This window comes from Lissotriton helveticus, chromosome 4_1 (assembly GCF_964261635.1).
Source record: "Lissotriton helveticus chromosome 4_1, aLisHel1.1, whole genome shotgun sequence".
NCBI lineage: Eukaryota > Metazoa > Chordata > Amphibia > Caudata > Salamandridae > Lissotriton > Lissotriton helveticus.
This window is the reverse complement of record NC_136063.1, coordinates 402,799,858-402,824,482: the sequence shown is the minus strand read 5'-3', so window position 1 is coordinate 402,824,482 and position 24,625 is coordinate 402,799,858. Positions and strand designations below refer to the sequence as shown.

General features: G+C 45.3%; 1 protein-coding gene across 19 annotated transcripts in view; it reads right to left on the bottom strand.

Moving 5' to 3' along the window:
- The window catches only part of UBR5 (ubiquitin protein ligase E3 component n-recognin 5), a 2,132,574-nt gene that overhangs the window by 885,236 nt on the left and 1,222,713 nt on the right, over window positions 1–24,625 (bottom strand). For all 19 annotated transcript variants that reach the window (XM_078686916.1, XM_078686920.1, XM_078686919.1 and 16 more), the window contains 2 exons: window positions 17,734–17,845; window positions 56–187 (listed from right to left, as the gene is read on the bottom strand). In XM_078686916.1, the coding sequence (XP_078543042.1) occupies window positions 56–187; window positions 17,734–17,845 (244 nt within the window). The remainder of the gene's footprint in view (window positions 1–55; window positions 188–17,733; window positions 17,846–24,625) is intronic.

Genomic DNA, 24,625 nt, shown 5'->3' with positions numbered 1-24,625 from the left:
GAAAAAGATGCCAACATTTCTAAAACACAAAGCCAAAGATTAAGGTAAACTGTACCAGCTTCAGAGCCCGCAGTAGCTGCAGTAACCACGCTTCTGCGCCCACTGGCATTGTCCTGGTTGCTGTGATTGCTCTCGCTGTCACTCTCAGTTTCAGCTGCAGCTAATAAGTCCAACTCCATATCACTACCTAAAGAATAAATACAGTTGACCATGTGAGAGAATGGATTAAAAAAAAAAAAAAACAGAAATCCTACCTCTAAAATAACAAGAAAGGAATAGGTTACTTACTCTGTTAGCATATATTCGTAGAGTGTGGTGCTGTAGATTCAAATACTTAGCATTGTCTTGGCACCTAGTGTTGGGCTCGGATGATTACAAGTTGTTGTCATTGAGGAAGTCTTTCAGTCAGGTGGTATATCGACTCCTCCTTCGGTGTGTATTGAGCATGTTCCTTGACTCTTTTGTTAAATTGTATTTGGCCCCACCGTTGAATGTTAGAAAGAAGGAGCAAAGTAGTGACAATGAAGAACATGTTACTTATCTCCGGTAACGATATACCTATAAGAAAGAATTACTTGAGTACTTGTACATTTAATTGTCTCTTAATATGTTTGTATGTCTTGCTTTTATGAGTAATTACTCGAATAAAGCACTTTTGAATTGAATTGGATATACCTATAAGAAACAGATTAGTTATAGATTACTTACCTTTTGAATTACCCCCTGGCATCAGACTGGATCCAGAGAATTTTTTTCTTCAGCAGTACCCCTGCACGTTGAAAGGTGGCGTCTGTCGCCTCGTCGTTCGCCTTGTGGTCCCCGGGATGACGTAGTGCTAGCTACTTAGATGTCACCCTCACGGACGTCAGTTCTTGTACACTACATTCCACGCCAGAAGCGCAGAGCCATGCAGGGCATTGACCACTGGTGCACAAAACGACAGCCCTGAAAGGGATTCCCTGACCCTAGAAGTCAGTTCGCAGAACGGGGAGGATGGGCGGGGCGGTAAGGAATCTATAACTAATCTATGTGTCTCACAGATATATCGTTACCGAAGTAACTTGTTCATCTAAAAGAGACAATAAGTTATAGATTCCTTACCTTTTGAATAGATACCACAGAAATACCAACCTCGGAGGTGGGTCTGTGAACCCAGTTCACACAAAGTCGGCCAAAGAAGCCGTCTCTCCAGACTTGGCTGTCTAGTCAGTAGTGTTTTGTGAACGTGTGCAGAGATGCCCAGACAGCTGCCTGACACAGGTCATTGAGGGGAACTCCCCGCCCTAAAGCAGTAGTGGCTGCCGTCGCCCTGGTGGAATGGGCACGCAACACAACTGGAGGTTCCTTTTTCGTTAAGGATAACAGACTTTGGTGCAAAGAACAACCCATCGGGGATGGTTTGTTTTTGCATGGCCAAACCTTTCTTGGTGCCGACATAACCGACTAAGAGCTGGTCATCCACCCGGAATTGTTTTGAGCGATCCAGATAAATGGAAAGCGCACGTTTTGGATCCCGACGTGGTGCCTCTTCCTCTTTAGAAGGATGGGGGCGGCAGGAATAAGGTGGGCAAAGGCATGGTCTGTCCTATATGGAAGGAGGTAACCACTTTGGGAAGGAAAGAAGGCCTAGTGCGGAGGACAACCTTGTCTGGATGAACAGCCAGGAAAGGAAGCTAAGAAGAAAGGGCCTGAAGCTCACTCACCCTGCGAGCAGAGGTGATGGCAACCAGAAAGGCAGGTTTAAGGGTTAAAAGTCTGAGAGGACAGTTACGTAGCGGCTCGAAAGGAGCGCAGCTAAGTAAGAACCAGGTTCAAGTCCCACTGGGGCATCACAAAAGGAGTGGGAGAAAACAAATCAGTAATGCCCTTAAGGAAGCAATTTACAATAGGAGACTTGAAAAGAGAAGGGTGGTCAGGAAGCCGAAAGAAGACCGAAATGGCTGAAAGATAGCCTTTGAGAGTATTTAAAACATAAGCACAGGTGCACCACACATCAATTTCAATGCAAGAAGAACAATTATATAGTCTGTATCGAACACTGATGTTCTTCAAAATTTTCCTTTTTATTCCAATTTCAGTCGTTTTAAAAGTGAAGTAAAAAATATAACCTTTCACAACGATACAGCCGAAGCGTTTCATCCTTATACAGGACTTCTTCAGGGAACTGAAAATTTAAATGGATCAATCTCATCCAGAAAAAGGCCAGTGAATAGCCGGATCCCTGGCTTGTGAGTCGTTCCCCATCAACGTTATTCAATATAAATATAAAGTATGTACACCATCTTTATCATAACCGTGAAGAGGTAAGAGGATGTGCTACTCAAGGATAGCGAGAAGGTCCAATACCGAGACGCTGATGACCGAGATAATATATTAAGAGGGGGGTCCCGTCCCAAGTAAACGATATTATAGTTAAATATCAGCCAAGAGTACAGGTTCCTTGTCATGAAGGAAATATACCAGGAGTAGGAAGAGGAGCCTACGGATTTTCAAGGCAAGGCAGTTATAAGCACCGTTCCCTCTAAGGCGCGCGTGCGCACACCGCTCCTGACCTCACCGCGCACCACCTCGCGTGGAGCGCGCACACGGTCAGAAAGTCGCGCCGCCGGCCGCTTTGAAAGAAGCGAGCGGCGCGAATGCGGCGGAGCGTTCGTGAGGCGTGCAGGTAAGGAGGTGGGGGGAGTGCTTGTGGCGCTTGAGGCTATGAGGGAGGGCGGGGTAGACTCTGGCCTTTTGTTTAAGTATTGCTGTTAATCAGAGTCCCTTCACGGGCTCCGATTAACAGCAATACTTAAACAAAAGGCCAGAGTCTTCCCCGCGCTTTCCTAACAAAAGCGTAGACAGTTTCCAAACACAGCGTGCGTTTGGAAACTGCCTGCGCTTTTGTTAGGAAAGCGCGGGACAGACTCTGGCCTTGTGTTTAAGTATTGCTGTTAATCGGAGCCCGTGAAGGGGCTCTGATTAACAGCAATACTTAAACAAAAGGGCACAGCATAGCTGCCAAGGTTTCAAATTGCTATGTGTGACATTTTCATAATTTCATTGTAATTTCGAGTGACATTTCAACAACTATGAGTAACACTTTATCGGAAGCAAAAATCAAGCATGAAACATATGGAGAAACATATAAATATCAAAAATGACACCCATTTGAGCAACAAGAAACTCTAAGAAGTGCACTAACAGGGAGGGGCCTGCCTGTGAAGAGCGCGCTGCTCTGCCAAACAATGCTGCCCGTGCTGAGTGGCGCCCTGAGTAAAAGCAACCACGAAAACGAAAAAAAAAAATCAGCAAAATCTCACGGTATGTGTAGAGATGAAATCCAGTGTGGAAACCAGCACATTTACTCCATGTGCCAATGTTGGCAACTTAGGCTCCATTATAACATGATCTTGTTGTGTGACAGCCAGCCTTGCAGCGCTAATTATTGCTACATTAATGGAATCAGAAGGCCACCAAAAACGAGTGGGGCAGAGGACAGAAGGGCACCAAAAACGAGTGGGGCAGAGGGCAGAAGGGCTCCAAAAGCGAGTGGGGCAGAGGGCAGGAGGGCACCAAAAACGAGTGGGGCAAAGGGCAGAAGGGCACAAAAAACGTGTGGGACAGAGGGCACCAAAAACGCGTGGGGCAGAAGGGCACCAAAAACGCGTGGGGCAGAAGGGCACCAAAAACGCGTGGGGCAGAGGGCAGGAGGGCACCAAACGCGAGTGGGACAGAAGGGCACCAAAAGCGAGTGGGACAGAGGGCAGGAGGGCACCAAAAACGAGTGGGACAGAGGGCAGGAGGGCACCAAAAACGAGTGGAGCAGAGGGCAGAAGGGCACCAAAAGCGAGTGGGGCAGAGGGCAGAAGGGCACCAAAAGCGAGTGGGGCAGAGAGCAGGAGGGCACCAAAAACGAGTGGGACAGAGGGCAGAAGGGCACCAAAAAAACGAGTGGGACAGAGGGCAGAAGGGCACCAAAAAAACGAGTGGGACAGAGGGCTGAAGGGCACAAAAAACGAGTGGAACAGAGGGCACCAAAAACGAGTGGCATTTGGTGCCGCAGACACGCGAGGTTCGGTTCCTGGCGCACATAGCCATGGTTGCAGCGCACAGAGACCCTCCACTGCCGCACACAGAGGAAAAAAATTAGAGGGAACATTGGTTATAAGCCTACATAATATCAACCCATGAGGTTACATGAAGTATCGTACCATAGGCCACACCAGAGTGAGAAGGCGTCCCAAACTATGTCACGTCCAATACATTTTTTATTAAATGAACAAGGAACCAGCAGCCGAGATAAGGCTGTCGTAGTCTTTCAAGATACCATGCGACACAGCAGAAAGGATGAGGAGAAAAACGGGAAAAAAGCACCTTTGAGAGTATCCAGAGCAGAGCCCTCTTGGGCCAAAGAAAGAATATAGAGGAGAACCTCTGGAATGGGGGCAGAAAGGGGATCCACAGCCTTTGCTGTGCACCATGCCACAAATGTGTTCCCTCTACCGGTGTATGCTCAGACATGGGTCAGTGCGGGTTTAATGTGCTGAGAAGTTTGATACCAAACTTCTCAGTCTTCAGTGTATCCATTATGGTACTGTGTAGGTTGTGAGGACAACCTCCCAGCACATATTCTCTTAATGGCATCACTGCACTTACAGTGCCCATGAATGGCCCTAGGTACTGCAGGGGCACAGGGCTCATGCACCTGTGCCCACACCACTGGCATAGTGCACCCAGCTAGAGGGGTGACTGAGGTATGCCAGGGCTGTGTGTTTGTGGGCATGGGGATGTGTGCCACGTCGACTCTGTTTAGTTCTGCACCAAGACACTTAGCTTGCAAAGGCAGTGTATGTGTCAGGGTACAGGGCCTCTAAGGGTGGCACAATAAGTGCTGCAGCCCTTAGGGGCCTTCTCTGGTCACGGTGCCCTGGGTACCATTTAAAAGGGGCTGACATGTGGCCAGAGATGCCAATTGGGTTCTTGGCTTCAATGTAGTTTTGGCAGTACATCAGCAATTGAGCAAGAAGTGGGGGCATACCATGCAAGAAAGATGGCACTTTCTGACAATGCCTTTTAGGGGCTTTAATTGCAATGCATTATAATTGTTATAAACTATTATAAGAACCTAATTTAAAGTGATGCCCAAACATGTATTCTTGCTACTGCGTTAGGGGAAGAACAACCCAGACTGTTAGCCACTAAGGTGTAGAAGTGTATACTGTATGAGATGCTAAGTCAGGGTTATGTGTCACCAGGGCATGTGTACCTATTTTTAATGCTTGTTGAGATGATGGGGTGGATCGCCACTGGATGGTGCCAGTGGGCAAGGCCCGCACTCCAGGTTGTGTCAACCCACTGCATTAGTGGGCAAGATGATGTGCATACACGGGAGTGGTGGTACTAGTCCTCACCCCGCCCCCCCCGCGGGAGGGGAGGAAATGTTATGCAATGTCACAAAGTAATTCCAACAGCTTATGTATATTTGCAATTTGGTGCATAGAATAGAGTAGTGTGTGTGTTTAATAAATGTACTCTTCCTTTTATAAAGCAAAGTATAGACTGGACAATCAACTATTGAGTGTTATTTCTGCATACTGGTAAATGTCGATTACTAGCCTACACCACCTCTCTTGAGTAAGCCGTAGACTGCTCTGCAACGCTACCCTCTGACAGTCAAGCACTACAATAGGGTGTTTGGTTCCCAGTGAAGGACAAATGTGACATGTTATTTGTGCAGGCCTCACAGATACTGCCTCGTTTTCCAACAATGGGCAAAGCCCTTTTCTGGACACCAGTCAACTGCCAAATTGCATGACTCCATCACCCTACCTCGGGCGAGCCTCCATTTTTATTTCAACAGTCCTCTCCTAAAAGGATGGTGGTGCAGGTGTCTTCAAGTAAACCCAATCCCAAAACCTTTCCAATTACACCCCCCGATAGGGAGTCGAAACTGCTGTAAACATTTGGAAATAATTTTTTTATCGACTAGCTTGGTACATAGGTCAGTTGTGAGGAAATGGAGTGTATTATATGTTGTGTTTGTGCGACCCCACCTTATAATGCACTTACCAACCCCTTTAGGCCAGTAGGTTAGTCTATAAAACCCTCAGCTCAACCCTTGTTAACTGTGGCACAGACCAGCAAGGCTTACACATAGGAACAAGTGTAAAGCATTTAAACAGCACCAAAACAACTGAAGAAGAAATCGACCCGACACTCCAGAAAACCAACACCAATTTATAAAATAAAACTGCATTTTTATAAGAATTTAGACGCTAGAATGAAAATGATCCAATAGAGGGTACTGGAGATCTACATTGTATTAGCAATAATAAATCAAAGCAATTTCACTCATCAGCGAGTGGACATTTAGAAAATTTAGGTGGCGATGCTGTTGGTGAGAAGTATTTGGGGTGACAAACTCCAACAGGGAGCTTGTCCGGGAAACCAGCAAGGCCCTCAGGAACAGGTAACTTCCCAAAAGAAGCAGTCCTCCAGCAGTTTAAAGCACGTTATTCGTGTTGCAATGGATTCCTAAGGAGTGGGATGAAGGATGCTGAAAATGCTCTTCGGATGCGGTGGATGCGAAGCAGGCAACAGGGGCCTTACTGAAGGGATTTCTCGGTCCACGAAGACGGTGAGGGGGTCTTAATTACAGGGCTGATGTCCCACGAAGAAAAACCAAAGGTGGTGATGGACGGAGCGTTGACAATACAAACACTCACCCCCAGTCAACTGATCTGGGTTTAATCCATCACCGTTCTTTAGCTCACTCCGCCACCCCAGTTCAGACATGGCCATATGCAAATCAGTCTGACCCTGTGCCTCATGGGAACAGTCCAGCCCGAACTGATGTCCCACGAAGTCCTTTCCAGTCTGGCAGAAGTCCAGTTGCCACTGGACTACCAGTCGACGTTTGTCACAGGCCAATCCGCCCTGGGGTGAGATCTTGTCTTCTGCGGGTCCCATCAACTCTCAGACAGCACTTCCAGGCTCAGTGAACTCAAATGCAATTGTGCATCTGGTCTTGGTCACTGGTGCTGTACTGCAGCTGTGGTAGCAGATTGAAGATTTTGGGCTACCAACTTGCCCCAGCAAGCTTATTCAGCTGTTGCGTCTCTGTTCTGCTAACAGGAGGCCAGTCAGCTGGCCCTTGGTGTTCTCCAGGCTTGACCGGAGACAGCTTTTTCCTGAGCAGTACACAGCAGGTAAAGTCCTTCTCTTCACTAGCCACCTGGTACAGCGGGTGCAGTCTTCTTTGGTGGAGCCTCTCTTTGCTGGTCAGTCAGTGAACCAGAGCAGTCCTCCTTTGGTCTTTCTTCCAAGTCGATTGTGATCAGAGGTCTGGGCACCAAGGGTCCCCCCTTTATGCTCGAAAAGTGATCTCAGGACTGGATGTGGTTCTCAGCCAACGGGTTACCAGGTTCCCTCCCACCTCGTGACCACTTCCTGTGGAGAGTGCCTTCTGGCAATCCCAGGATGCACCATTCATCCGACTCCCAAGATAGCAAGACACCTCTCTCAGTGGTAAGACCTCTCGAGCCCACCTCGGTGTGGCTACCTCATGGCCACCTGCCCATGGGGAAATAGGTTTGGCAACTGGTTTCCCCACTCTGCTTCCTGTGGCAGCCTGTCTACCTCAACAATGGGGAAGCCCTCCACCCTGGTGTTACACATCTGCCTTCAAAGTCTGCCTCACCTTTGAAGCCTGCCCTTTGGCTAACACCCAAGTGGCTTCCTGCAGGAGGTAGGCAACACCTCCAATCCCTCATTGTTTTCCTTCCTGAGAGTTGTTGGCACGTCTCTCCAGGAGGACAGAAAACTGTCTCATGGAGCAGGCTCCATGTGTGTCTGGGAAGGTGCAGGAGTTGGAAGGGCAACAAGGTGGCTGCTTTGCTAAAGCTGAACACTGCAACAAGTTATATTAAATTTGACTTGAGATACAAGTTGGGCTTAATGTAATGACCGGTTTGATAATTTGCAGTGCCTATTTTGTTAGCACCGTTCAAAAGATTGCACAGCCGAAGGGTCAGAGTGTAAACCTGTAGTCACAAATTAGGCAACCAAGTCTTTCCACAATCTAAATGACCGTTTTGAGGGTTTTACTGTCAGGACAGGCAGAGTACATGTACTGCCTATGGCATAGGGATGCACTCTGCCTTTAGGGCTCAGTAGGCCAGCCAGAGGCGTGATTTATACACATATCCACATCAAGTGGTGGCATGTGCCATTGCTTGTTTTAGTAAAGTCTGGCTATCAGTGCACGACTGCTCACTCAGTCCACAGTAGCAGACTGGGGGACTTGATTTAATTAGGGACCTCCAGGGTGGCACAATCAGTGCTACAAGCCCTGGGATACCCATTTAACTTACATGCTCCAGGTACCAGGGTACCATTTACTAGGGACTTACAGGTAAGTTAGCAATTTCCAATTGGGTACAGCCAATTAGACATACACCATAGGGTCAGGGAACTGGCAGACTGAGGCTGGTTAGCAGGTCTTAGTACACTCTCAGTCGAAAATCCAGCAGCAGTTGAAACAAGCATTTGCAATGCAATAGGTCTCGCATTTTCAAGAGTTTAAGCTTTTTCCATTGTAAAAGTCGATGCCTTATTTATGTGTTTTGAAAACCTGCAAGCGGTGCGTCAACACACAGTTTATACTTTGCAGGTTTTCTTAACACATACATAAAAGGCATTGTAATTTACAATGCCATATTGCATTGTAAATGCTTTTCGCACAATCCCTTCTGTGGAAGAGCAAAATGACAAAAATGGAAATCGAGCAATAAATGCAAAAAAGAGAGCGAACAAGAAACAAACTAAGACTTGAGGGTTAAGAAAGATCTGAGAAATAATGCGAGAAACAAGGGTTAAGGAGAGAGAGTCAAGATAGAGGAAGAATCAAAGGGGAAGAGAATGAGTGACAAGGTGCGAAAAGCACCAGGCAAAAGAGAAGAAACGAGTGAGCAAAAATTTGTAAACGTGGCAGAGAAGCAGAGAGATGGCAAAAAGAAACCACACAGATAACCGGAGCAAAAATGTGGCAAAATAAGGAAAACAGAGGTAAAGTAGGGAAACAATGGCAATACCAAACAACCTGAAGAGAAGAAGGCGAGAGAGCGCAGGACAAGGGAGAAGCAGCTGGAGCAAGGCAGGAGCCTCACACGCACTGGAACGGGGTCGGAAAGGTCTTTCTCTGGTCAGAGGACCAGGTACAGATAAAGTCCTAGAAAAGCACCTAGATAATCAAACAGAAAGCAAACTTGGACAATCAGCATTATTCTCTGCCGGACACAGACCCAGGTCTAAAAATTCGTCATTTTATGATTGGCCTATCATTAACATGAACATGAAGTAGCCTTCTAAGAGTATCCGCTTCACATCTTTTATCATTCCATCCAGATGGGACTCAACGGGAAAAGAGAATTGTGGCTCACAAAGGCATAGTCTCACAACTGTGAAGCAGCGTATCTTGTCCTAATCAACATGCTTAGATTACACCTCAAAGTTCGCATCAACTTTACTACAGTATTAAGCAGAACACAACAAAAGGGATTACAGTATTTTACAAAAGCTGCTATCAGCAGGCATAAAATATAAAACCTAACTTATACATGCACTTAAGGCAAAGTTCCGAAGATGTCTTTTTGCTTTTTCACATATAGCCCAGAACAAAATGATTTATCGATGGTAAATTCAAGAAAGTAATTTGCAATTTAATTACAGAAGCAGACCTGCTCAGGGGAACAACAAATTTTTTCACATTAGTAACATCGACTCAAGTTCACAGTAATTACAGTGCTATTTTCTCACGTAATGCCTGTCCAACAAGCCTGAACAAATACGCTGCTTCGGACAGTTTGTTCCTACAATAGCTCTCTGAAAATGTAAGTGACCTATTGCTGTCCCAACAGTAGCAATGTCACTGTGGCCTAATAGCAAGAGCGATCGGCCTCGAAGCTGGGGAACCAGTTTCGCGTCTCGGAAGGGGTGCTTAACACCCTGTGATTCTGGGCAAATCACTTCATCCTCATCACATCTCTAGTCAATGAATGTGTCTGTAACGCAACTGGTGCTCATGTAAAGAGGTCTGATGCCTTCGGGTCAAGTTCCGCTATATAAAGCTTTAAAAAAAAAAAAAACAACGCACCTTTACTTGACACAGTATATTAGTAAGTCTTGTAACGTCGCTCGGTGCAACATTTTCTCCACTTGATATTGATAGGTTTCAAATAAATCAAATTTCAATGTTTAACACTGTGGCAGCTCACTCTCCCATCGGTGGACACCAGGACAGACACCATTACTTTGCGCATACGTTTTTTCTTTATTTCTTCAGTCTGCCATGATGCGTTTCTGCCAAGCCTGGCCTTGATCACATGACGATATATATATAGATATATATATATATATATATATATATATATCACACACAAACACAAACAGACGCTTAGCTATTGCCCTTCACTTGTAGCCCCACCAGTTTTATTAGGGTCTTATTGTGTGCCTTCACCAAAATTCCCTTTAAAAGACATGTCAGTCCGCAGCCAGTTCTCTACACCCTTCTTGCCGCTCCCTGCTGCCTTTCAGCCTAAGAGACTTGGACTCGATGGTCAATAGCTGCATCTGAGTCTGCTGGAACCAAGAAAGTCGTCAGAGTGTAGTTTGGTCGCACACAAGGAGAGTTATCACAAACAGAAAGAAACTGCTGAAACCTCTGTGCTGAGTAACTGGTAACAGAGTGGCAGCTGGACTTCTGCTGACCACGAGAGGGCTTTGGGGAATGTCAACCCTGTGGTCAGAACAAGCTCACTAGGACCGTGGAGTAGCCCCAGGAAGACCTCAGGCAACTGAACAGCTTCTTCAGCATTCTGTATCCCTTGCATCAGGACCACCCCATCAAAGTCACTGGCAAGGGGCCCATGACGCTGGAGCTGGGCCAAGGACTGATTTTCTTGAGGTGGTAACTGTTTATCTGGACCTTGCTGGTCCCCTTGAATGGCTCCATCTCAGAGTTGGTCATCCAAAGCAAATCTAAGTAAGGCATACCAACTTGCCAAAGATGTTCTTGAAAATGTTTCTAGGAGCCAAATTTGCCAATTCCTTTTTGCAGTTTAGTGAAAAGTCCAGATTTCTTGTAGAATCTACAACTCTGGAGCCCTTCAGAGGATCTTTCTAATTTTTTGTCCAAAAATGTATGTAAAATATCTATTTTTATAACTTGTCGGATATCTTGAGTGTTAAGCTTCTTCATTCGGGTGCCGCTCGTTTCACTCTGTGTCCGTGACTCTGCCTTTGACCCACCACCCGCCTGCTGAACTGTGAGGAAAGGCGCTTTTGGAATAAGGGCGACTGAAAGGCTGCTGTAACAGGGGCTGGGACTGCGAGACCCAGGGTTCCGCGCCGGATCATCGTAGCGCACCTGGAGTCTCTTCCCGCCCCTGCTCCTCCCTGATTGGTTGACCTGTTCTTTAAACAGCTCGCGGCCCCCGCTTCGCGGGAGCCGCTCGTTTCACTCTGTGTCCGTGACTCTGCCTTTGACCCACCACCCGCCTGCTGAACTGTGAGGAAAGGCGCTTTTGGAATAAGGGCGACTGAAAGGCTGCTGTAACAGGGGCTGGGACTGCGAGACCCAGGGTTCCGCGCCGGATCATCGTAGCGCACCTGGAGTCTCTTCCCGCCCCTGCTCCTCCCTGATTGGTTGACCTGTTCTTTAAACAGCTCGCGGCCCCCGCTTCGCGGGAGCCGCTCGTTTCACTCTGTGTCCGTGACTCTGCCTTTGACCCACCACCCGCCTGCTGAACTGTGAGGAAAGGCGCTTTTGGAATAAGGGCGACTGAAAGGCTGCTGTAACAGGGGCTGGGACTGCGAGACCCAGGGTTCCGCGCCGGATCATCGTAGCGCGCCTGGAGTCTCTTCCCGCCCCCTGCTCCTCCTATAAAAACGTACTACTGACGCATAGCGGGACGCGTGTGCGGGACGAAGCCCGGACAAAGGGCGGACAGTCTAAGACAGTCCAAGACTGGCCACGACTGGACTGGGCCGGGAATCTGTCATCTGCTGTGCCGTGAGTTACTTGTTTCCTCGGACAGTTGTTATTAACTGTCTAAGTGCCGAAATCCTAAATTTTGCCTACGGTAATAATTTTACATCTTGCCATATCGTATCAGGCTCGAGAGGTTCCCATATGTCGAGACAGAAGACCCCCGTCACCCCTGCTAACACCATGGACAATTATTTAGTCCAAGTGGTGACAAAAATTAACAATGTTCGGAGGTCTTCCCTGGGGCTCAGTGACTCTCCTCCATGTGCTCAACTGGAAAACCCTGGTTCTACCCAATTGGACCCTGATGAAATAAATTTCATAGATCTACATGCGGAGGAGACAAATGATTGTTTAGTGTTAAATGTCTCTATGACATCAAATGTTGTACAACCAGATTCCAATGTAGACCTATTAATTGGGGATGAGTTAAACATGTCCTGTAATGAATCAGGGTTAGATAAGGAGAGTATTTCCCCCCAATTGCCTGTACCTGCACCAAGAGTAACAAGAGGGTCCACAAAAGTCCCCCCCCAAAAGAGAAGGTCTCCGGTCTAGTAGGAACAAACCAACAAACCTCCCTAGAAACAAACATAAGAGTGTTTCAGAAGGAACAAGGGAGGAAGGGAGTGGCAACATAGGATGGGATGACATGTTATCAAGTACATTTTTGGGCATGTTAGAAGCGAAGATATCCCGGCTAATTAAACCCCTTATATCAAAAATAGATCATCTAACTGATAAAGTTAATAAACTAGAGACCCTTCTAAAAACAACAAATGATAGTGTGGGAGAGATACCGAATCTGGTACTAAGCAAAATTGATGAAAAACAAGTGACGGGAATTGCAATGGGGGGAAACATCTCAGGGAGAATAGAAGATATTCCAACACTTACCCAGCCAATTAGTTCTAGATCTAGCAATGACCCTAGCAGCTATATAGTTTCAGATCCTCCGATAATTCAGGAGAATACTATATCTCCTGATCTTAATACTGAAACGAGTCCCATGGAGCTAATTGTAGAAGCTTCACCATTGATATTAGTACTTGCTAATGTCCCACCGCTGTAAATAGGCCAGAGCGAGTCGCCAGATTCCCTATTAAACAAAGCCTCACAGTGGTTAAGTAATAACATGCACATATCTCCCTGGGGAAAAGAAAAGCTATTAGAAGACTTGCTATCAGCAAGACGGGTAAAGTGGATAGGGACTAAACCGAAGAAATTTGCAGGTGACTGCGTTGTATTAAACCTTAAGGGTCCTGAGGTTCTACCGGATATTTTGCATAACATTTTTCCCCCACAACGCAGAACGGCAGAAATAATTCCACTTATGTTGGATTTCTTCTATACTAGAAGAGGACTCGTAGCCAAGCCAAGCATATTGAGAACTAAGTGGGCAGTAGTGGGAAATAGAAGGGCAAGGGGTGGCCCTACCTGTGATTGGGGACTAAATTTGGCAAATCGCTATTCGGCTTTATCCGATCTAAACGAGTGCGATTGACTCGAATGTCGCGAATCTGTCTCTCCCAAAAAGAAGTTACTCCAAATCTCTGTCCAAGGAGTGTTAGAGGCAGATTTAGAGGGTTTAAACAGAGTTAGAGAGACAACAGAAAGTAAAACAATATTGAGGGATGGAGAAACAGTAGCTGCAGAACTTGAAGTATTTGCAAATAATATTGAGAAGTGCCAGGTGTTGCCATATCAAGTGACTATATCACTATCTCTTGTTTCATGGAACATAGCAGGCATAGCAAATAAAATAACCATACCAGAGTGGGGGGACTTCATTGATCAATTTGATATAATCATGCTCCAAGAAACCTGGTCAGTGACCCCAACTTTTCGACTGGGGTATTTAAACTTCCACATGTCAGCAACTAGAAATCGTTTGGGACGCCCCTCAGGAGGCTTGTTAATTTGGGTTCGTCAATCACTGAATTGTTCCATAAAACAAAGACCCGTACCATCTAATGATATCATAGCTCTTGATATCAGTTGGGAAAACGGCCATGAACTTGTCTTATATAATGTTTATGCCAGGGGAGTTGGCAGTGGCAAATCCTCAGAGGTCGTAACAATCTTGGAGGAGAATATCGAAGTGATAATAGTAAAATCTCATGTAATAGTAGGCGGAGATTTTAATGCCACCTTTGAACCCTTGGGCGAAGAGGACAGGATTTTATCTGAAGAGGAGGGTGCTAAGTGGGGCATACCCCAGCTAGAGGTGCCTGTTATTAAAAAATGGAGCTCAGTGGCAATTCAGCTAAAGAGTCTCTGTTTAGCAAAAGGTTTAAGAGCAGTAAACGGGCGCTCGCCCTCTGATTTAGAAGGGAATAATACGTTTGATAATGGTCGAGCAGGTAGTAGAATTGACTATTTACTACTGGATGTAAGGGCCTGGAATAAAATGGTAGACATGGTTGTGGAAAAGAGATTAGAAAGTGACCACAACCCTCTATGCCTGACCCTTCACCCCTATAATGAGAGCATAGTGTCTAATAATATAAATGAAATGGTCACGCAGGATGTTGTTTGTTCGAACAGCCAACGACATCTGAAATGGAGAATGTTATTAGAAGATCCAGCAAAATTTGAGACTCTCAAAAAAATAGTAGTCGATGAAGTAAATAATATTAAGTCCCACTCTGGAAAGCCAAACTTCCAAGATTATATGATGGAGGCACATAAAAAACTCTTTTGTAACATCCAAAGCTTTTTTATTAAAACAGTAAATTCTAATAAAACCAAAAAAGAGCAGCCTAGGCAAGGATGGTATGATAAGAGTTGCAGGCTGGCACGACTCAACCTAAGTACAGAATTGAGAACAGGCAATGCCATAGCAGTTAGGAGGGCTAGGGATAATTATAGGCAGACCCAGAAGCAGGCTAGGAAACGTTGGGATGAGGAATGCTGGCAGGACTTGAAGGAGGCTTGTGCTGCCAAGGACTCTAAGCGATTCTGGTCCCTGGTAAAATGGGAAAGGGGAGGGATAGCTGCTCAGCCACAAAACCACGTTGCAAAACACGAACGGACTGAGTATTTCCAACCACAGTATGCTCGTAACTCAGCCTACATTTCCATTGAACCCCCACCACTTGTCTATTTCAAACACCAAATATTTAATGAAATGGATGTTAGTAAAGCATTGGATTGTATAGCGGGGGGAAAAGCCCCTGGTATGGATGGAATTCCGGCTGATATATTTTTATCGGACCGGAAATCCTGGTGTACCTATTTCAAAATGCTGGCCAATGCTGTGGCGTTGGGAGGGGAGGTACCTGCATCTTGGAAGGGAGCAGAAATTATCCCCATATTTAAAAAGGGGGACAAAACCCTAGCTAAAAATTACAGACCTATTAGTTTAATTGATACAGCCCAAAAACTAATGGGTCGCTTAGTCCAAAACAAACTGCAGCAATGGATTGATGAAGGGGACATATTGTCACCCTATCAGGCAGGGTTTCGCCCCCTGACTAGTAGTGTTGACCAAGTACTATACTTCATAACCATCTATTGGAGAAATGTCACACTAAAAAAGGGGTCATTGTATGCTGTTTTTGTGGATCTAAAAGCAGCGTTTGATCTGGTCCTTAGAGAAAAATTGTGGCAGACCCTGGCTGATGCAGGACTAAGCCAGGAACTCCTTACCCTCCTAGTTCGCCTCCATGGAAATAATTTTGCTAAAATTAGGTGGGGCAAGCAGGGAGAAGTTACAGACCCGTTTCCTGTAGAACGAGGGGTAAGACAAGGATGTGTCTTAGCACCAACATTATTTTCAATTTATATAAATGGCATAGTTGACCATCTAAAGGGACTCTCAAGTGATGCCCCAATCATAGCAGGTTCCCGTCCTCATGTTTGCGGACGACACGCTTTTACTTTCACGCACACCGAGCGGTCTTCAAAAAGTGGTAGACGCCTTTGGAGAATTTTGTGACAATAAGGGTCTTGAATTGAATAGCACGAAAACTAAATTTATGTGCCTAAACCAACATTCCACTTTTAAAGGTGTAATAAAATATAAAGGTATTCCTCTAGAGAAAGTGGATGCTTTTTCTTACCTAGGTATCATCCTACAGGGAAACATGAAGTGGAAATCCCACATAAATACGACAGTTTTGAAGTTTAACCAGCTCGCAGGCGCAGTTGCTTTAAAACATCGAGCCTCGTTAACTAAGCCGGTAAATTGTGCACTTGAAATTTATAATATGAAAGTATTGGGCGCTTGTCTATATGGCTCTGAATTATGGGGTTTTCAAATTTGGGAGAGTTGGGACGTGCAGAAAACAGATTCCTGCGAGGGCTTGTAATGGTCCCCCAAAGCACACCCACAATTCCATTGAAATTGGACCTCGGCAGGAAAAACATTGAGGATATTGCCAGGCTACGACCACTCTTATATTGGAGACGCCTGATGGTGACTCCAGAGCTAAATCATTATGCTGCAGCTTTGGCAGATGTTGTTGAGTTTGATCGTTTTCATTGCATTGAATGGCTAAAAGAACTACGGGGACTTCTTGTAAAGCTAAAACTGGATTATCTATGGGGCTCCAATGAGGTGTCTAGCTTTCCTACAAAAGCAAAAATGAAAGAATTATATTGGGAAATGGTGTATACAACAATGTTCTGTAATGGATCCCAATCAAAATTGTCATCTCGTTTTTTGGACATAAAAATGTACCCGTCATGTGAATTATATTGGGATATAATTGAACGACCATATGATAGGAAACTGTATTTCCAGTTCCGCATAGGCACATTACCTGTGAATGCGTTCAAGAAACACTGGTCCCCATCGTGGGATGAACACTGTTATTTTTGTAAGAATCAAGTAGAGCACATTTCCCATTTGTTATTCTGTTGCCCATTGTATACCAGCCCTAGGCGCAAATGGTTAAAACCTCTGTGCTTAAACATTGGTACCCGTAGCCAATCGATAGCTCTTAGAATACTAGAAACCGATTGTTCAGCTCCATTTGCAGTTGCAGTAGCAAAATTTCTTGCTTGGGCGTGGGTAATCCGCACTCGCACTCTATGTCAAATATAGTAAATTGAATTTGGTTGCTACCATTTACCCATTCTGTTATATGAATTGCCAAGATTTTCATGAATTAAGACAAATGTAATTGTATTTTTTATATGCATAGCATTCGACTGTCATTGTTTAATATGTGTTTTAGGATTTTTTTTTAGATATAGTATTTATTGTATTAGGGTTAGGAGGATGCTTTTATGACAAATGTCGAATAAAGCTTTGAAATTTGATTTGCTTCTTCATTCTTCAACCTTTTTGGTGTTTTTTAAATTATATACCCCTGTTCAGAGCCACAGCTCCCAGGGTTGAGCTGAGGTTTAACAAAACAAAAACTGACTGGTTCTAAAAGGGGTTGTAGTGTATTACACAGTGAGAACATCAACACACCATATAATACATCCCATTTCCTCACATATATTGACAAGTTTTTTTATAGACCATAAAGGTAATTTCTCTCTAAATATGTACAAAAAGTTGACCAACATTTTCAGCATTATTTACAGTGCTAGGAGTGTCTAATCCCTACCACGTACTATAGCAAGTCTTGATAGCCAGACTTTGCAACCCTTATATTCAAGTGTTTGAAGGGAGAAAAACAGTTATCCAAACAGGAGTGAAACTTAAACCATGTTTTATTGTCCAGGACAGCAGAACCCAACATATTTACCATCTTCATCATGTTCATCATGCTGTCCCTCAGCTTCCGCATTTTCTTCTCCATGTTCCTCTTGCTCATCGTGATGGTCCTCCTCACCCGCTACTCCTTCCACAACTTCAACCTGTTAAAAAAAATACTAAACATGTAAATGAAAAGTACAGTAAGTCTCCTCAAATCGTCCATTAAATATTGGTTATTCAAATAATGTACACATTTTACATGAACAAATGTATAAATATTTACAGTGCTCTGTTTGAAACAAACAGCAACACTAACATCATGCAGGAGCGATAAAAGCAAATTCATACAATTTATCTTACGTTACCCAGGCACAATCCACCTTGAAAGAAAATCGTTTCATCACCACAAGAACCCAATTTAAGACTGATCAATGAAAACCTAAATTGTCATCATTTTAAGAGTTAGAACATTTGTCTCCATCTTCCCCATTGCCTGAATGCCCTAGACCCTTTCCCCCAGGGGAAGACACAAAATCAACCCATGCCCAGAATGACTCCGATTAAAGGGAGAGTTAGAGGAGTCAGGTGTGAATTTGCCACTTTGACAGGAGGTATACTGTAGTCTGCAAGTGGCAGACTATTGTCTTGAGTGAGCCCACATTCAACAGCCAGGTGCGAGGAAGGGGAAGACAGGCAAGCATTCAAAGGCAGAATCTGCCTTGACCCTGAACAGGCGTCGTATCAAACAGCATGTCCATAAGGAAGCACTGACCATTGCACAAGAACCCAGTTGAACATAGCCACGTGTGGCGGCAAATGGCAACACTGGTGCCTTTGTAGCCCATCTGATGGAGTAGGTGGAGTCCAAGCAACAACAAATTCTGAACTTTGCCACATCACAACCATCCTCAAAGGCTGTGCGAGAACAGGGTGAAGATCTTCAGGAACACCTGGGAGGACCTACGCCACTGAATCCCAAAGGGCATGAGTGTAGCGGCCTAATAAGCAGGAAGCATTATTGGACTGTAGGGCAAAACTGCCTTTTAGAAGAAGCGCTTACTGAATGCCTCCACTCGCTTTATTTCCCTGCCAATGGGGAGTGGAAAATAATTGTTGGGGTAAGTCAGGGTGGTGGAGATCTGCAACCATGAGGCTCTCAGGAGAAGGATGCTGTGACAGAAATGCCAGGTCGGTTGGAGCATGGTGAAGTAATTGAATGCGCCAATTAACCAAAGGGCCAGTAAAGGGTTTAGGCCAAGCCCCTAGTAGGATATCGGTCAATGCCTTAAAAGGTAGTAAGGCTTAAAAGCAGTCTGGCTAGGCTGCAGGACTTTTATCAGGATGCTGGTTTTCACCTCCACAGTGGAAAGCTGGAGATCAAGGAACTCAGCTGCCCAATGTAGATCCATGGGGTAGTATGAAGATTCTTACTTGGTAAGGCCAGGGGAGGAAAAAAGGCAGATTCTGGGGAGTTGTCTAGTCCACTAGCATCTTGCAAGTCCTCTTACCAAATTTCATCAGCATTGGGCTGAGCAAACTCACTACCCTTGTTGCAGGGATTCTCTCAGGAATCAGAACTATGCCTGGGACCACAGGACGTCAGAATGTAGTGAGTGAGTCACAATACTACATAAGTACTTATGGGCCCAAATCGGACTAGCTCATAGTGCCTCACCAGCCCTACTAACCTTTCCAGAGTAATAGGTGAATTGGCACACAGAACACAACTCTTTAGCCCCCAGGGTGAACTGTGGAAACAGACCGTCGCCTTTCGTTTTCTCACTCATGCATGTCCATAATAAAAAAGAGACAGAAAGAAAGTTTACAATATTTATTGAAATTATTGTGCTCAGTTATGAAACTAGAAAATATTGCAGGGAAGTTCCCCATTTTAACATGTCACCCCCACTTTTTGCCTGGTAAATGATGCGATTTCGACTTAAAGGGCAGTGGGTTCCTGCTAACCAGGTCTCCAGTGCTAGAGCTCCTTACCAAAACTGTACAATTGGCTCCTTACCAAAACTGTACAATTGTTTCCCCCAATTGGCAACACTGTTAGCAACCTCTGAAAGTCCTTAGTAAATGGTACACCAGGAACTTAGGGCTGGAGGTACTAAAGAAGGTCCCTAAGGGCAGCAGTACAAACTGTGCCACCCTAAGAAACCCCTCACTAAGCACATGCAGGGCTGCTATTAGGCGTGGGCCTATTATAGGCGTAGGTGACGTCAGCGGAGTCGCGAGCGATGCCGTGTCTCTATGACGTCCAAGTCCACGTCGGCGCGAGGCTACGAAAAGAATTTCCGAATGTTGCTGACGCAAGGGGATATTCACAAGGTGAGGAATCCACACGGCAGATGTATCTATCAGAATTAACTTTTAGTACGAAGAGACTTGGGTACCAATCAAATTAAAAAGTGTTGTTTCACTGCAGATAGTGTGGAGTGTTCTAACCACTGACAACACTTTCCCCACTGAATAGGTAGCAACAATTCCAGAGTGTTGAGACTGGGAATAACTGGTGTCAGGACAGCTAGCTTTAAACCTCAGTGTTGAAGTTAAAAAAATGTGCATGATAACCATTTGTGTCCAGTGGCCACAATAGCCACTGTGAGGACCTGAAAGTGTGGTTTTGAATGTACCATTCTGTAACATACTATTGAGTTGTTCAGCAGTGTAATTTGTTATATGTTGCCAATATCAAATCGGGCAAAAGAAAGAAAGGTGGATGAATTAATTTCTTTCATTTTAGCTGATCCTAGACACATGGTCTGCTGAATGGTGTCATTTAGAGAAATCATTTGAGTTGGAATTAAGCAGGCTCGAAATAAAGTATCCGTACTTTGGACCTGCCAGGATTTGGTAAACCAAATTGATATCAGTTAAATTGTATTTTTCTAATAATGATAGTCTTTCATAAACAATTGTGTGACAAACAATCCGTATATATTATCTTAGTTTGTGTAAGCAAATATTTTTTCCGGTGGTGAAGGGACAAGTTTGAAATAATAAAACGGTGTCAAATCGGACAGGTCATATTCTGCAAAATATGTACATTTATCTTTGTATGTTTTGGACTCCGTTGTGGGGTAGTGGGACAATGTTCACCTTTGTGTGCAATTAAAAAGTGTATGTTGAACACTAGCTCGATGTAAATAAATATGTCCATAATGGTGATAACAGAACATTTCAACATAGCAGAATTAAGGTAAAAATCCTCTGCTTCGAAAACCGCAAAATATTCCAGTTTTGACAGCATGGAGTTTACAATTTAAACATCCCAATCCTCAGAATGCAACCCAGGTACAATTACATTTCCCATAGAAACTTTAAAACAAACATGGTATCTGCAGGACCTCCATAGGACCGAATAAGTCGTAAGGAACTTTATCCTAAACAATTCCATCAGTTACTGGAACAACTGAAATGTTAACGAGAGACAGGACTCTTTTTAGCTTATGTGAAGAAGAGTGGTGGGGGGGGGAGAACACCCCTTTTACCAGTTCTGTAGCAGGGCATTCCAGAAGAAAATTGCCATTAATCAACAAGGAAAAAACGGTCACAAATAGAAACACCGGGGAAAGAGTTACACGACCATATATCCAAGGTGGGAATTGATTAGAGCGGGTCAGCCGTGAAAAGAAGACACAGATCCAAAGACCTTGCTGTTGCCTTACTGTCCTTACATTTTTGCAGGGCAGAGTCCGCCTTTTCATCAAAAATCTTTGACCCATCAAATGGCAAATCAATATGAGCAGCCTGCACGTCAGGAGAGAACCCAGAAGATCTTAACCATGCATGCCTCCTTGTCGCAATGGATGAACCCATTACTCTGGCAACAGAATCCGCCGTGTCCAGGACAGACTGGATGACTTGGCGAGCCGCAGCCTGAGAGTCCGCCAACACCTCACTCAGATTCCCCCTGTCCTCGTCAGATAACTTAGGAAGAAGTTGTTTTGCAGAGTCCATTAGGGCAAGAATATGCCTGCCCAAGAGACAAGTGACGTTGGTACACTTCAGTGCCATACTGGCCGATGAAAATACCTTTTTTGCAGATTGCTCTAACTTCTTGGAATCCCTGTCGGCGGGAACCTGCGAAAACTCCCCTGTAGATTGCTTCGAACAAGAAGCCTACACCACCAGACTTTCAGGAGAGGGGTGAGAAGAAAGGAAAACCGGATCTCCAGGAGCAGGTCTATACCTTCTTGAGACTGACCTCAAAACCGCAGGAGCCGAAAGAGGGTTGCACCACACATCAATAATTGGCTCAGTCAGTGCATCATTGAATGGCAAAAGAGGGTCAACTACCCAAGATGGAGAATGAAGCACCTCCGTGAGAAGATTAGGCTTATACTCCGCCACAGGAAGCTGCAAATCCAAAAATTCCGAAGCCTTCCTAATAACCATATGATAAGGAGCAACATCCTTCGAGGGAGAAGCCTTTTGAGAAGCAAAGTCCCACTCTTGAGAAGTGTCAAGCCCACTTGCCTCACACAAGTGTTCAAACATATCTTCTGTGTCATACACCTCTCCTTCCTCCCTCTCTTCAGCCTGGTACTGCTCCACTTTGAATAATCTCTGCGCCTCTCTCCTCGAGCGCCTGTTCGGTTGCGGCGTCGGCGGTGCCACGCGTATTGTCAACGGCTCCGGGAGCGGCATCGAAGGTGGATCCACTACCACAGGCGGCACTGATCGAATCAGAGAAGCTTCATGGGATGGAGCCGGGGACTGACCATACGGCGTCGACATCATCCAAGCCAGAATGGTCCAGGACGGAGTCGCAGGCATGAACGGCATAAAGGGGGCCTGAGGATACTGGTGAGGCACACTCAAATGATATGCCAAAGGACCCATGGGACCCAAAGGTACTCCAAAGGGGTACGAGGCCCTGGTGAACACACCATACATCGGATTCAAATAAAAAAATGTGAAGGATCCGAACCCGGCGTCGGTAACTGAGGGTATGAAGCAGGTTTGAGATCCGAACGAGGTACCTCTGGAGTCGGAGCCGCTGGAGCCACAGGTGGAACAGCCAGAGCCGAAGAAACCTCATCATCAGCAGGATTCAACACACCTTCTGGAGTCGGTGAGCATCTCGGCGTCGTCGCCTGCTCAGGAGTCCACTTATAGGAAGGAGAATGAGCTGGAGTCGCCTGAGGAGACACTGAAGGAGAAATAAAGTCCTTTTCTCGACGTCGAGCAGGAGAAGGCGACCTCGACACCACAGACTTTGAGGATCGGCGCCAAGAAGCATTTCTCCTCTTCTTCTTATGCTTCCTCTTGGAGTCATGCGACATCGAAGACTTGGACGTTGACCTTTTCCGACCCCTTTTTTCTTTTCTTGGTCATGTAAAGCTTGGCTTCTCGCTCCTTTCACGCCTTAGGATTCATCTTCCTGCACGAAGAACATCCCTCGACGTCGTGGTCTGATAAACACCAAAGGCAATCTTCATGCGGGTCAGTAATTGACATATGTCCACTGCACTCCCTGCAGGGCTTAAAATCTGACTTCCTCGGGGTAGACATGTCAAAAGAGAAAGATACAAACAAAATTACAAAGTATCCAGGCAAAGTATGGAGAGTCCCAGAAAAAAACGTTTGCTTCGACAGCGCAGAAAAAAGGGAACGGACGTCATCACGCAGACGTGGTCCTCTTATGGCTCCGGTGACGTCATGCGGAGCAGCATGCAGAGCCATGGCATTGTGAAGACTTAGTCGGTGCAGGGAGCTAGGAAAAATTTCCGCGGAGTGCTGGCGCAGGGGATATTCATATGGTGAGGAATCATAAAGTGAGGAATCCACAGGCAGATGTATCCATCAGAAACAGCACTCTGCACCCGGACGCCCAGTGCCGCTGAGGGTGCACCTTTGTGCTGACCTGCAACCCCAACTGCCCTGAGCTAAACCCTAGGAGCTTTGCTCCAACAGCTGTGTGGCCTGCTTGCTAGCAGCCACCAACCGGAGACCCCCTATCCTCCGTAGGATAAGATTGGGCCTTAACACTCTGCACCCGGCCGCCCTAGTGCCGCTGAGGGTGTAACAAGAGTGCATCATTGACCCTGGGGGACCCCTGAGTCTAACCCCAGAACCTTAACTCTCACAGTCTACAAATTACTTTTGAACCGATAACCTGTTTTTCCTCCATAGGATAACATTGACAATTTTCTCCCAAAAAGGTTCTAAGTGTGGAGTTTTGATACCTAAAAATATTCTTTAAAAATCGCACGAATAACCAAAACGTATTTACTCACCTGTTTGCAGGAAATGTCCAAGTGCTGAATCTAACTATCCAGCACGGAGTTAGAAAAGTAAAGTAAAAAGTAACTTACCTGTAATTTACTGAAAAAGCCTATGCATTTCAATGTACTGTATTCACTAAGTATTGTAACCTACTGCATCCCCTGTAAATCAAACAAAGTACAATTCCTGTAGCATTTTCAAACTGTTCTACATTCAGCAACGTATTAATGTAAAGTATTTAATGCTTACCTGTGCCAGGCTTGCTTGGTTCTAAATAAAACAGTATATTTTAATACAAAAACAATTGGCCTTGAGTTCAGTTCTTGAGTGTGTGAATTAATTTGCTGACTGAGTGTATATATCAAATGATTAACACTGTCCTCTAATACAGCCTTACTGCTCGACCACTCTACCACAAATAGAGAGTAAGGTTCTATTTAACTTTAACCTCTGCCTACCTCTGGGGTCACCTGGACTCTATACACACTATACCTCATTTTGGTGTAGTATATATAGAGCCAGTTTCCTATACCCCCACCCTGCCCCAATACACTAAACCCTGTCTGTGACAGAATGCCTATTTTTCTGCCTTACCCTGCACAAGCTGGGCTCAGCAGCAGGAGGGCAGAACCGAGTCCCTGGCCGGCAGCAGCCCTAGCTTGCTGTCCGTGTCTGTAAGACAGGTAACCGTGAGCACTGAGGAC